This window comes from Heterodontus francisci, chromosome 18, assembly GCF_036365525.1.
Source record: "Heterodontus francisci isolate sHetFra1 chromosome 18, sHetFra1.hap1, whole genome shotgun sequence".
NCBI classification, from domain to species: Eukaryota; Metazoa; Chordata; class Chondrichthyes; order Heterodontiformes; family Heterodontidae; genus Heterodontus; species Heterodontus francisci.
The window spans coordinates 20,674,545-20,689,289 of NC_090388.1; the positions used below are offsets into that span (position 1 = coordinate 20,674,545).

Below are 14,745 nucleotides of genomic sequence, written 5' to 3' on the forward strand. Positions count from 1 at the left end.
GTTTGTGTGCATGTGGATTTAGACTTCAATAACGCTGAGCGCTGTTAGCCTTATTGGTATTTCTACAGCAAAATATAGCTCAATACCTTTTAAAATAATGGGGATCTTTCAAAAAACCTTATTCGTTTTATTTCTTTTGCAAATTACAGAGGAGAAGTTGCCTTGAATGACGGGTTATGCACATGCTTAAAGGCAAAATGCGAAAGTAAGTAACAAATGAGCTTTATATTGGTCACGTAGGTTGGAGGAAAACAAACATACTTGGAAAAATAACATGTTTTTTGTATTCTCTGAAAAGGTTATGGATTTTTACTTCAGGCTTTGTCTGGGTGCATGTCAAGAGCATAAAATCCAGAGGGAGGAAAGGGCATTCAACCCATTAAATCTATTCTATCCTGAGACAATATATGATTATCCTATCATTAACCTCTTCGCAGTATTTGTTATATATAATCCTGGTACTGTAAATGGCCAAATATGCAAAAGCCAAAAAACACTTGAGTCCTATGATAGTTTTTGAAGAAAAGTTTGCTCCCTGTAGTTGACTATTCAGTCAATCAATCAAAGGCAAGATAATATGCAGCAGAGAAGGCTATTGAACTTTTTATTTTCTTCAGGAAACTGTGCTGGTTGGAAACAAACAGAATTTTGTGAAATACAAAGTGTACTGATCATGACCTGTGACAAAAGGAACAGGACTTCCAAGGAGAGTAAAAATAAGGTTAGTTTTAAGAATATGTAAAGCTTGTTTAATCTGCATATTAGTAGACAATGGTGTGTTAACATGGGCAATAAACATCTTTTGGGGAAATTGTTAAATGCCAAATATTTTGCAAAGCATTACCTAATGAAGAAATCCACGTGCCTTACTTATTGGTGTTTGAAGTAAAATCTTTCATATGTGTAGTGACTTAACCGACAAAGAATCCAGCAACTAAAAATAAGTCTTGTTAACTTTTTAAAAAAAAATTTAGGTACTTCACTTCCCTCACGAGACACCTATTAAAATATGAGCACACAAAGCATACTTCATTCCATGTTCCAGGCCACCTGCCATTATTTCCTGTTCGGTGTTTTGTATAATCACATGATAGGTTGCAGCTGGAGAGTGTTGGTGTTCTCCAAAATCAGCTTACGTCAAATGTCTCCAAGATTCCTATGGCAACATTTCAATACCTTGGTTTCAGTGTACACCACGGGAGCAGTTTGTCAGGACATGTTGTAGGACAAGCATAACTGTAGATAGCTATTAAATAGTGATAAATGCTGTCAGACAGTCACAGTTGCTGGTTCCAAAGCTGATTTTTTTTTTTAAATTTTAAATAATAGTGCCCAATGCTGTATTTTCAAATGCTCTATTGGTGCATTTTTGAAAGTTTACTTTTATATTCAATCTCGGGATGTCAGCATCACTAATGATGCTGCCATTACATTGCCCATATCCTAGTTGACCTTAGGAAGTGTTGGTGGGTTGTCGTCTTGAACCACTACAGCAGCAGTTTGTGCAACACAGAGTTTTGCTAGGTTCGTTCAGAGGGCAGGTAAGAGTCAACATGTTGCTGTGCGGCTAGAGTCATACCGGGTGGTAAGAACAACTGGCTTCCTTTCCTAAAGGACATTAGTGAACCAGTCAGGTTTTTACAACAATCTGACAGCTGAGTGACCAAGAACTTTGAGAAATGTAAATTACTGGGAGGAAGAGAAATTGCAATTTAACTTTATTGAAACATTTTGACCCTGTTTCCCTTTCCCTTTTTTAAACAGTGAGTTGGTATGTTCTGGAAAATTTGTTCTTAGGATCTCCTAAATCAATGCATATATTTTAGTCTTAAATTGGATTTTAGAACAAAACATAAGAAAAGGAGCTGGACTAGGCTATTTCGCTCTTTGAGGTTGCTCCGCCATTCAGCAAGATCATGGCTGATCTACCTCAACTCCACCTTCCCGCAATATCCCCATACCCCTTAATTCCCTTAGTACCCCAAAATCTATCTACCTTTGTCTTAAGTGTACTCAACGACTGAGCATCCACAGCTCTCTGGGTTAGAGAATTCCAAAGATTCGCAACCTGTCGAGTGAAGGAATTTCTCCCCATTTCGGTTCTAAAATAGCCAACCCTTTATTCTGAGACTGTGACCCAGTGTTCTGGATTCCCCGGTGTTACGACCAGGTGAGAAAGAAGTCTAGGGTTCCCTTTCAGCCTTCACCTGGTCTTACTGTAACAGGGTTTTATTTTTAAACATGCTGTGTTCTTCCCAGCAACTATTTGAAATTTAATGTCCATGTGGCGAAATTAACGTGCTTCATTCTTGGCAGGTGGGGGCCTGCATGACACCAATCAGTGGAAATATTTTTTCAGCATCTACCCTGTCAAGCTGCTTAAGAATTTTAGATGTTTCAATGAAATCACCTTTCTTTCTTCTAAACTCCAGGGAATATTGGCCTAGTCTACATAATCTTTCCTCAAAGCAGAATCCCCTCATCCCAGGAATCAGTCTAGTGAACCTTCATTGCGCTCCCTCTAGTTCCAGTATGTCTTTCCTTAGGGAAGGAGACCAAAACTGCAAATAGTACTCCGAGGTGTGGCCTCACCAATGCCCTGTATAACTACAGTAACACTTCTTTACTCTTATACTCCAGTCCCTTTGCAACAAAGTTTTGTTACAATATTAGCCTTCCTAATAGCTAGCTGTAACTGCATGTTAACTGTGATTTATGTACAAGGACACCCAGGTTACTCTGAATGCAAACATTTCCCAATCTCTCACCATTCAAAAAAATTCTGCTTTTTTAATTTTCCTACCCAAGCGGGCAACCTCTCACTTTGCCACATTGTATTCCATCTGCCGTGCTCTTGCCCACTCACATAATCTCTGCAGCCTCTTTGCATCCTTCTCACCATTTATTTTCCCATCTAACTTTGTATCGTCAGCAAATTCAGTCCCCTCATCTAGTCATTCATATAGATTGTAAATAGCTGAGGCCTAAGTACTGATTCTTGTGGTACCCGCTTGTTACAGCCTGCCAAACCAAAAATGTCCTGTTTGTTATTACCCACAAAAAAATGCCTTAATTCTGTGCACCTTAAGTTATAGTTTGTTTTTATTTTTGGCAGTTTTTAAAAAAAGGCTCTTTAAGTAAAAAAAGTTTGCTGACCCCTCTCCCACCCCCAATTCTAGAAGAAAATTCACTGCTCTGTGTGTGTCACATACCTGTTAATTATTCATGCTGTTCACAAGCAGCAGAGCTTCTCACCTTTTGTGTACATGCATGATGTTTCTCAGCATGCACAGCAGAGGCAAGTCACAATGCTTTATGGGTGATTTCATTTAACAGCCAGAAAGAGTGTTTTAATAACCACTCCGTGAGCACCATGGACAGCAGCTGAGAAAGTTGACTTTGGCTCATAACAGGAACAGTGGCACATTGGAGTCTGGGCTCACCGTTCTTTTTTTCAAATGAGTGAAACAAAACTAGTTTGCTTTGTGTATTTGTGCATCTCATTTTATAGGTTCCAATAAATTAGCTTTTACTTCTCATAAAATTATTCTTTTGCCTCAATAGAACAACAGAAAAACCTGCTATCGGCCATGTGTGAGGAATGATCTCAACAGTTTCTCTCCGCAATATGGGAAGTCAGAGATGTCCCATTCCCATGCTGAAAACTGGTAAATCTCAGTATTGACATTAAGTTATCCCACCCGTTATAATTGTAGAACCTTAGAGTGAAAGAGAATGACCTTGCCTGCAAAAGCTTCCATACAGTGTTTTTATGGTGTGTTAGTAGTGTAAAACTGGTTTTCCAATGTATTAATCTGCTGGTGTTCTAAATTTGCTTCATTTGTGCATTGTAAAATGATAGAGCAACTATGGCAACAACTGCACACTTTTCTATTTGCACATGTCACTTTATATATTCCAATAAATTAGCTTTTTCTTTTCATAGAGTTATTCTTTTGCCTCAATAGGCAACTGAAACTCATAATTTTTTCATAAAGAGGGAGCTAGCAAGTAAGTGGAGGAGATGTCTCTGTCTGGTGCCTTTTAAACTTTTTAAGGTCTTGAAAGAAAAATAATTAAACTGTAGGAATAGAATTCAACACAATTTTGATTGTGCTTTCAAAGCTAAACTGAAAAAGTAAACCTCTTGCTGTGACTGAGAGCATAATCATTTGAATGCTAGACTCGCCCATTTGGTTTCGGTATAATTTACAGGTGACATTTGTAAAGGACTGAGACCGCCTTAGGTTGAATGAGAATACTATATTTAAAATTAATGGGAGTTATGTATAATTGTACAGTTGGGGTATAAGTAAGTGAAGCTTATCAACAACTTGCATTTATGTAGCACCTTTAATGTAGTGAAATGTGCTGAGGTACTTCACTGGGACATCAGGCAAAATTTGACACCAAGCTAGAGGAGTGATGACCAAAAGCTTGGTCAGATTGGTAGGTTTTAAGCTGTTACTTATGGTGTGATTTAGGGAGGGAATTCCAGAGCTTGGGACCTAGCAATAGTGGAGTAAAGGGAATCAAGATTACATGAGCAGCTACATTTAGAGAACTGCAGAGTTGTAGAGCTGGAGGAGATTACAGCGACTAGGAGAGGCGAGGCCATGGAAGGATTTTGAACACAAGGATGAGAGCTATATGTCGAGGCATTGTCAGATTTCCATATGGAGTAAAATAGGATAGTTTGACCAAGAAATATAATGTGGCAGGTAGTTATTTTTAGAGGAAGTATATGGGTGGTGGGAAGAGGGGTGTAAATTTAGCTAGTGTTTCTGCAACTGAATGGGAAATCTAGACTATACTTCTACATTTTACTCCTAACCATTTGAACCTTTTTTTTTCTGTCTCTTGTAGCACAGAGCTTGTTGACTTGTATGAAATTGCATCAATAATCAGACAAAAGAGAAGAGGACCTGAGTCACTTAGATTTCCATGGCGAGCTGCTTCCACTGTGCTTACAGCAGGAATGTTGAGGTACTGACTCAGGGTGAAGTTAAAGTGCAAACTTGCAGAGTACCTTTTGTAAATAAGTTGAGCAAATTTTTAATGTAGCAGTTTTTATATTGTAGTTTATAAGGGTAGCAGCATCAGTTATAGACTAATATCTATTAACTAGCACCAGTGACATTGCTTATTGGTTAAAACCTTGCTGATATTGAATATAATTTACTTTAAGATATTCTTGAAGGGCTGTCTGATCTTTATGTTTTAGATGTGTTAATTGGGCAAAGTATCCGTTGTATTCTGTTTTTAATAATATGTCAATTACTAATTTTTCCAAATCACGTTAGCCTTATTTTTCAATCTGCTGAGACTCATTTCTCTCTTAACCAAACAGTCTGCCTGCTGCAAGACTTCTAATTCCTTTTCCAGTTGTTAGCACAGCAATTTGCAAGGCTCCTGTCTACCTTTTTTTTGAACAGTGTTACTGCAGTACAAAGTTAATTACCCATTCTTTCCTTATTCATGTGCTTGTTTGATGATCCATGAGAGTTTTTGTAGAAAATAGGAGACTAGTGGGAGTCGGGGCTGTCAACAGCTTTTGTTTGTTTCTTCGCCTCTGTTGTGCTCCTAATGACCAGATCATTTGATGCTGGAATTGCTAATTTGGCAGCCAGTTATCCAGCACAAAACTTCCTCACACATCCATCCACAACGCCAGCAATTTTACCTGACAACTCTCAGCAAGTTTATCAAATGAGTAGTTGAATCATACAGACTAGGAAGGTCCTAGGCTTAGCCCCAGTCTCTGTTGATGCAGCTCTTCCCAACAAATGTGGTGAGGCTTGTTATAATAGGCCTCGGTTGTGGAGAGGAAAATGAGCCAGCTCTCCTGCACTTGATCATTATCCTGGGGCTCTTGTACTACTGGAAAGCTGCTAGCAAGGATGAATGAAGCCATGACACTTTTAAGAAACAGCTAGATCTCATAATGGTAGTTGGCAGGATTCATATTCTATAATGAAGGTTATCTTCATCTGAACTGAAGCCTGTGACTTAGCCAGAAATACTGACCCAGTAAGTCACTAAAACTGTCTTTCTCCCCAAGATAAAGAGGTGAGTGCTAAAAGCAGAATGGGCTAAAATGTCAGCTGTATCCACAGTGGTAACACTCCCTTCTGAGTCAGAAAATTTTGGGTTCAAATCCCATATCCGAGATTTGAGTATAAAATCTAGGCTGACACTTCAGTGCAATATTGAGTTTGTCAGAGGTCTCATCAGAGGAGACGTTAGACCGGGACTCTATTTTTGCCCTCTCAGATGAGTATAAAAGATCCCGCAGCACTATTCAAAGAAGAGCAGGAGAGTTTTCTGGGTGACCTGGCCAATATTTATCCTCTCAACCTACATATCTAAATCTCATTATCTGGTCAGTTATCTGATTGTTGATTGGGATCTTGTTACGTGCAGATTGACTGCTGTGTCTCCCTACAACAGTGACTACAGTTCTAAGACTGAATTTTTTAAGATACCCTGAGGTTGTGAAAAGTGCTGTAAAATTCTTGCTTCTACAATGTGATGGTGTTTACAGTGTTTATTCAACTAGTGTACTGAGGTTTTTCAGGGCGGTGCTATTTGCTGATCTCCTCTTCTTCTTTGGCCTCCTTGTCTCGGGAGACAATGGGTAAGCGCCTGGAGGTGGTCAGTGGTTTGTGGAGCAGCGCCTGGAGTGGCTATAAAGGCCAATACTAGAGTGACAGACTCTTCCACAGGTGCTGCAGAAAAAATTGGCTGTCAGGGCTGTTACACAGTAGGCTCTCCCCTTGCGCTTCTGCCTTTTTTCCTGCGAACTGCTAAGTCTCTTCGACTCGCCACACTTTAGCCCTGCCTTTATGGCTGTCTGCCAGCTCTGGCGATCGCTGGCAACTGACTCCCATGACTTGTGATCAATGTTACAGGACTTCATGTCGCGTTTGCAGACGTCTTTAAAGCGGAGACATGGACAGCTGGTAGGTCTGATACCAGTGGCAAGCTCGCTGTACAATGTGTCCTTGGGGATCCTGCCATCTTCCATGCGGCTCACATAGCCAAACCATCTCAAGCGCCGCTGACTCAGTAGTGTGTATAAGCTGGGGATGTTGGCCGCCTCGAGGACTACTGTGTTGGAGTTGCGGTCTTGCCACCTGATGCCAAGGATTCTCCGGAGGCAGCGAAGATGGAATGAATTGAGACGTCGCTCTTGGCTGACATACGTTGTCCAGGCCTCGCTGCCGTAGAGCAAGGCACTGAGGACACAGGCTTGATACACTCGGACTTTTGTGTTCCGTGTCAGTGCGCCATTTTCCCACACTCTCTTGGCCAGTCTGGACATAGCAGTGGAAGCCTTTCCCATGCGCTTGTTGATTTCTGCATCGAGAGACAGGTTACTGGTGATAGTTGAGCCTAGGTAGGTGAACTCTTGAACCACTTCCAGGGCGTGGTCGCCGATATTGATGGATGGAGCATTTTTGACATCCTGTCCCATGATGTTCGTTTTCTTGAGGCTGATGGTTAGGCCAAATGCGTTTCAGGCAGCCGCAAGCCTGTCCATGAGACTCTGCAGACACTCTTCAGTGTGAGATGTTAATGCAGCATCGTCAGCAAAGAGGAGTTCCCTGATGAGGACTTTCCGTACTTTGGTCTTCGCTCTTAGACGGGCTAGGTTGAACAATCTGCCACCTGATCTTGTGTGGAGGAAAATTCCTTCTTCTGAAGACTTGAACGCGTGTGAGAGCAGCAGGGAGAAGAAAATCCCAAACAGTGTAGGTGCGAGAACACAGCGAGATCTATACAGTAGCTAAGTGGCTGTCAGCTTCTTTGAATTATGAGTTTGAAATATTGAATTTTCTGTTTTGTGCAGAGCTTTTGCCTCCTACATACTAAAGTATTTTACTTATGATGCTTTTCAGATCATAGATGTTGTACCTTTCTTGAGATCATTAATAAATGCTCACAAAAGGAGGACACCACTGCTACCCCATCAGAGCTATTACAGTTCATAATTATGAACCATTTCCTATTATGAAGCTAATTATTCAATTGCAGTTTCATCTTGGATCTTATGAGTTTGCGATTCAAATAATGTCTATATTAAATATTTCTGAATTCCAATAATTCTCTGGCGTGGCTTACTATTCGTAAACCCATGTTTGTATGGATTTTTTGCCTTTGCTAGATACTATATTGGGCAAAATTGCAGGAGTCTGTTAAACCGTTTGGGCCTTTGTATAAGTCTGATTTGTGTTACTGTCTTCTTGATCCTTTTTAGACTTGAGAAGTGGGGTCTTGTAGATTACTTTATATAAGTCGAGCGTATCTCTTAGACTTTTAGGAATTTAACTGGATGTACAGAAATTGAGTATTTGAGCCAGTACAGCTTGCTTCCTTTGCTCTACATGTCGAAAGAGGAAAGACAGTATTTTGTTGAGATCTTTGATTATTTTCCAGATATGGAGTAGACTTCATTTCTGTCGGATACAATGAAGCAGCAACCGCTTTCCCTCTGCGAGATCTGATGTCAGAAACTACTTTTCCGTCAAATCCACTTGCATTGGGACGTTCTGGTGAGATTCTTATTTCCAACTCAAAGACAACCCCTATCTAGGTACATCCTGATTTTAAAACCTTTGTGGTTTGCACTGTTCAACATTTATGCTTCAAACTTACACACCCAAAATTGGGAGTTCTTTGTTGGAAGCTATTTAAAGCAAATTTTCCAATTCTTGTTCTTTTCCAACTAATCATTTTGCTTAAAATTGCATTGGATTTTTTTATTCTCAACTTCTCCAATTTTTTTTTAACAATTAAACGAGGTCAGATGCTAAATATTCTTGTAAACTCATTTGCTCCACACCTGCTGTCAATTTTGGAGAAGCTGTTCATTCCTCTTGAAATAAAGGGATAGCGAAAAATCTCCATTTTCCAAGCTTGATGAATGCTCTAAAGTCTTTGTAATTACAGTTTTAATTGTAAAATAAAATGGATTGATTTCTCTAAAACTGTCCTGTGAATACTGGATATAATGATTTCCAACAAATGGAACAATTGAAACTTAACTGCAAGTACTCTATTATCATTACCTGCTCAAGTAGAGGATGAGATTCACTCAACTGCAGGCTTCAAATGTTGGTGGCAGGTTTATTGACACCTGTCTGGGTGTAAAGTGACAGAAAGCTTGATGACATTTAAAGGCAGTTGACTAGCCGCAAAGGCTATTTTCAATGTAACTGCAAAGAGGCACAGTAAATTGTGTATAGGGAGTATGGTTTGTTAATTTGTAGATTACATACTCAGTTTTGTAGAAGTTCCTTTGTCATCCAGTGACAGTATCTTTGCTAGTTTAAAGTTGCTATCCACCCCTGAAGTAAACTGACTCAATTTGCCTTAATATAGCACCTTACCACATCTTTTAAATGTTTCAAAGTGGTTTGCATAGACTGCATTATTCTGAACTGGAGTGGCTCTTGCGTAGACAAACATGGCAGCTGTTTTGTCCCGTGCACAGCAAGATTTTACACTGGAATGGCATGAACAGCTACAGGAGGACTGTAGGCCAGGACACAAAGGCTCCTTTTCAAATAGCCCATGTGATCCTAGTGCTCATCTGAAAAGGCAGTTAGGACCTCAATTTAACATATCTGATGATGCCATCCACTCTTGATACCATACTGGAGTAACACTAGATTATGCTGTAAAATATTAGTTTACTATTAGAATCTGCAACCTTCTGACCCAGAGACAAAAGAGCTAAGAACTCTCCCAAGTGAATGCAATTGTATTCAGCGGCAAGTTAGCAAAATTAGATAAATGAGCATTACTGTATCGATAATTTATTTTAGAGGGCTGTATGGTGCAGTGCATTAGCAAATAGCCATTTCACCTTTAACACATAGGTTTTCTTGTTCTAGATTTTATTGACAGGGTTTCCTATCTTTGTCAGATGCATTTGTGGTACATGAATTAAGTTTGAGAAGTTTCAACCCAGTTCCTAGTATGCATGTTCTTACAGCACAAAGCTGCCCTTAAATTAGCAGCATCACTCACACAAAGATGGGTAGTCTGAGAAGGTAATGGGAATACTCTTCTGAGATTGAGTTTGAACAACTGATATAGAGGTTTATCTATCACAGACTATATCTAACCTGGAGAGTTTGAAGTAGGAAAGTGTTTTATTTCTTAGCATTGATGTCCCATGCTACGATGAGTGCAGTGGCCCCACCCTCGCTGTCTGAAGCTCCTCTTAGCCATTGAGTGGAGAAGGAGGAAGAGAACTTATAAAACTAACAAAAGTATCCTTTTTTAAAAGTGTTTTCAAGGGGCGGCACAGTGGTTAGCACCGCAGCCTCACAGCTCCAGCGACCCGGGTTCAATTCTGGGTACTGCCTGTGTGGAGTTTGCAAGTTCTCCCTGTGTCTGCGTGGGTTTTCTCCGGGTGCTCCGGTTTCCTCCCACATGCCAAAGACTTGCAGGTTGGTAGGTAAATTGGCCATTATAAATTGCCCCTAGTATAGGTACGTGGTAGGGAAATATAGGGACAGGTGGGGATGTGGTAGGAATATGGGATTAGTGTAGGATTAGTATAAATGGGTGATTGATGGTTGGCACAGACTCGATGGGCCAAAGGGCCTGTTTCAGTGCTGTATCTCTAAATAAAATTTTTTTTAAATAAATTGCAGACAGTCAGCTAATGGACATTTTCAATAGCTTTCAGTAAAGTAGCAATATTATGGTTTGTAATGTTTGCATCAGGAGACCATAATTGATTGAATACTGTTTATTTTTATCCAGTTAATTTTCCTGGCAAGAAGTGTGCACTTGCAGGCACCAGAGGAGGTGGAGACAAAAAAAATACATCTGGAGCATCAGGTAGCACGAATGCAGGGAATTCTGAAACTTCTCAAGGCAGAAGAAGATCAATGCGTATTAGCAAAGCAGAAAAATTGGACAAATCTGCCAACTCACCTCAAAGGCCTCAGTCAAGCTCAGGGACCTCAGTTCCGAAAACATCCCCAGAATGTGCAAGAACTCCACCTAAAAGGGCTGGAAAGCAAAAGGCAAAAAGGAAATTGGAGAACGAACAAAGTAAAATTCCCCCTGATAAAAAGAAAACTAGAGTTACTCGTAGCTCCTGTAAGAAATCTAGTTCTAGTAGTTCAGACCCAAATGATAGTCCTTTTGTCAGTGAAACTGAATCTCAGCCTCAACCTCCTCTCTCCAATGAAGAGCAGTTGACAAATCTAGATAGTGATGCAAGCCATTTGTCAGCTAATGACTGTGATAAATGCAAAACTTCAATGGAGAATGAAAATGAAGAAGATATTGAAAACGAACATGATCTTGTAGAAAATAAAAACTCTTCTGTCAGTGAACAAGACTGTGTACCAATCACTGACCAGATTAATAATGAAGACTCAGGAAACTCAAATCTTCCACCAACTACTGATGATAAAAATTGTGGAAGTTGTGTGGAGCGCAACTCAGGAAACTCAGCAGAACACAGTGACAAAGAAATTATTGAAATGGAACAGGATAGTTCAAAAAATGGAATTTATTCTCTCAGTGAAGATGTAACCTGTATTGATGTGACCAATAGTGATCAAGGCATTGGTCACATAAAATATCCTGGAAGTCCATCAAATGAAGATAGTGCTGAGATGGAAAATAAGGCACTTGTAGAAGATCAAAATTCTGAACAATATAAAGCGGTAGAATTTACAGAAACGATTTTCAATTCTGAACAAGCACCTGCTTGTGAGGAAGACACTGGAAAGCAGTCACCTGTTGAAAGTCCAGGAAAATGTGTTGAAGGTAACCATCCCAAGAGTAAAATGTTATTGGAGAGTACCAATTCTGAGCAATTTCAGGAAATAGAATCTGCAAAAGTTAAAGATGGTCCAGATGAAGTAAACCATACAACTGATTGTAAAAGTGATAGAGAGTTATCTGTTGAAATTCCTGGAAAAACCATGGCTGATGGTGACTTGATGAGTGAAGTGTCTTTAGAGAATATCAAACCTGAGATATTTAAACCAATGGGATCTCTGGAAATTTTAAGTGCCGAAAAAGCACCTGATTCTAAGAGTGCTTTTGCCCAGCAGTATGCAAAAACTCCTGAAACATTTATGGAGGATAACAACGCAAAGAGTAAAATAGCCTCGGAGAATATAAAACTGGAGCAATTTGAGATGGGTTCTATGGAAGTATTAGGTGTACCTGAACAAATACCTGATTGCAAGATTGGTATTGGTGAGCAGTCATCAATTGAAAACCCTGATAAGTTTGTGGAGAATGACAACTTGAAGAGTGAAATAGACTCTGGGAATATCAAACCTGAGCAGATTGAGATGGACCTGGGGGGAGTTATAAGTAAACCTTCTCAAGCATCTGATTGTAAAAGTGAGATTGGTCAGCAGTCATCTGATGACAGTCCTGCAAAAGTTATGGAAGATGAAAGCCTAATAAGAATAGTCTCAGATGAACCTGATTGTAATCAGATGATTTCAGAAGCACATGAAGCCTCTGTCGATAAAAGGACCAAACCTGAGTTGTTTATTGATGGGACCAGCAGTCGTGGTGCTATGGACTTTAATGTAGATAACAACGAGGTAGTGGCTATGGAATGTGATTCACCCACCAATGACCACCAAATGTCTGAAGCTGAACTTGAATCTCAAAAAAATTCAAAAGAAAATAACGAACTAAGTTCTGCTTTAGCCGTTGATTCTAATCATGAGGTATTGTTGCCAGATGCCACTGTTGAAAATACCAGTAAGGAAAACGAAATGCAAGGACCTGCTGAAATTGAACTTAAGCAAAAGTTAGAACAGAAAGGAAAAGATGTACCACGTCGCAAATCTAGATTCCATGCAGCATCCACAACTTGGTCTCCAGAAAGGGAAAGAAAACGTGAACGGAAGAGATCCAGGTCCAAGTCACAGGGACGGTCTGGATCTGGGTCCAGGTCGCGGGGACGGTCTGGATCCGGGTCCAGGTCGCGGGGACGGTCCGGGTCCAGGTCACGGGGACGGTCAGGGTCCCAGTCACGAGGAAGGTCCCGGTCCAGATCGCAAGGAAGGTCCCGGTCCAGATCGCGAGGAAGGTCCCGGTCCAGATCGCGAGGAAGGTCCCGGTCCAGATCGCGAGGAAGGTCCAGGTTAAAGGGAAGATCCAGGTCCAGGTCATGGGGTAAAGACCATCATAGTCACTCAGACAAGCCTGTACATGAAAGAAATCGTTCAAAAGGAGATGATTGTGACCGAAGTAACCAAACTTCACCATCCTGTAGAAGAAGATCCAGGTCTCCTAGTAAAGAGAGAGACAAGGAAGAACTTTCAAGTGAAACTGAGAAGAGGGAAGCTGAAGCAGACAGGGGAAGAAAAAGTAGACCGCGCTCTAGGTCAAGATCTAGATCCAGAAAAAGATATCATTCTGGAGACAAAGAGGAGAAAGCTAGTTTTTCTCCAGGGAGAAGAGACAGATATATCGATGATAGCTGGAGAAATACTCGAGGAAAGGATAGATCCAGAATGAATGATCGGGAAAGGCCAAGAGGATATGATCGATTCAGAAAAGATAGTAGAAGTAGAGAATTCCAACAAACTACCAGATACCCAGATGAACAGTCAACTGTGGCTACTAATGAGTATATAGATGACAGGAATCCTGAATGGGTATTGGAACAATTGCAGGTACCATCTGATGTCAGTATGAGGGAAAATGAATACAGGAATGATGCCAAATGGGAAGAAAATCGCTACGAAAGGGATGATTCTTGGGGAAATAGGAACTTTGGTTGGAAGCGTGGACGTGGACGTTTTCGGGGAGGTCCCTTTCATGGTGACCAAAGTGAAATGCCATGGCAAAACCGAAGGTCAAATTTCTCAGGCGAGCAAAATAATTCAGGGAAATACCAAGGAACTGGACCCCGGAGGTATAATGACCATCAACATAACAGATGGCGAGGTGATTCAAATGTATCTTCTGACATCCGTGACCGTTCTGGATGGTCGACTTTCTCCAGTTGGAATGCAAGAAAAACTCTGCCAGCAGATGTCCAAAATTACTATGCCAATAGGGCAAGGCAGACTTCAGGCACACAGTCAAGCTGGCGAGGGCCAGACGAGGAACAGTACCAAACTTCATCAGAGCAAGGTGGGTATTTTTGTTGTCTCTTCCTTTTTGAAAACAAAAACCTTTGAAAAGTTGTGTGGAGATGGTTATTGTCATAACTGATGAACTATACATTGAGAGTAAACAGTGTGTTTGCTAAAAAATTAAGACTGTCTAACACAGTATTCACAATTATGAGCAAGAAGAAAAAGATAATTGAAACCCAATTGCTTGTTTTCTACAAAGGGCAATGACATTTCTTTTCTATAGTTTTTACTGACTAGTAGATTGCTGTGCTCTTTTATCTTTACTGAATTGTAACTAGTGAAGCCTTTAATGAAGGAAATAAATCCATGCTTAAAAATTGCACACTAGCAAAAAGGAAGGTTTCTAACTTTAGCAGATGGGTACTACATCTGAATCATTCATAATCTGAATTCTTTTAAAGAAAGTAATATGCTAAAAGCACATATTTTTTGAGTAAACTGTTATAATGGTTTTCCTTTCAGTAGCATACCATAGCTGAGATGGACAAGGTGGCTAGTTTGACTGTCTTCTGCATCATTATAGCTCTTAAAAGTCAGGTGCAATTTTAGACTTTAGAGGTTTTTGATCATTATTTTTATTTAAATGGAATTGGGAGTC

At 40.2% G+C, this 14,745-nt stretch overlaps 1 protein-coding gene across 4 annotated transcripts in view; it reads left to right on the forward strand.

Annotated features, from left to right (window-relative positions):
- The window catches only part of scaf11 (SR-related CTD-associated factor 11), a 101,741-nt gene that overhangs the window by 66,750 nt on the left and 20,246 nt on the right, over positions 1-14,745 (forward strand). For all 4 annotated transcript variants that reach the window (XM_068050385.1, XM_068050384.1, XM_068050386.1 and 1 more), the window contains 6 exons: positions 150-205; positions 618-721; positions 3,565-3,668; positions 4,867-4,986; positions 8,440-8,555; positions 10,780-14,142. In XM_068050385.1, the coding sequence (XP_067906486.1) occupies positions 150-205; positions 618-721; positions 3,565-3,668; positions 4,867-4,986; positions 8,440-8,555; positions 10,780-14,142 (3,863 nt within the window). The remainder of the gene's footprint in view (positions 1-149; positions 206-617; positions 722-3,564; positions 3,669-4,866; positions 4,987-8,439; positions 8,556-10,779; positions 14,143-14,745) is intronic.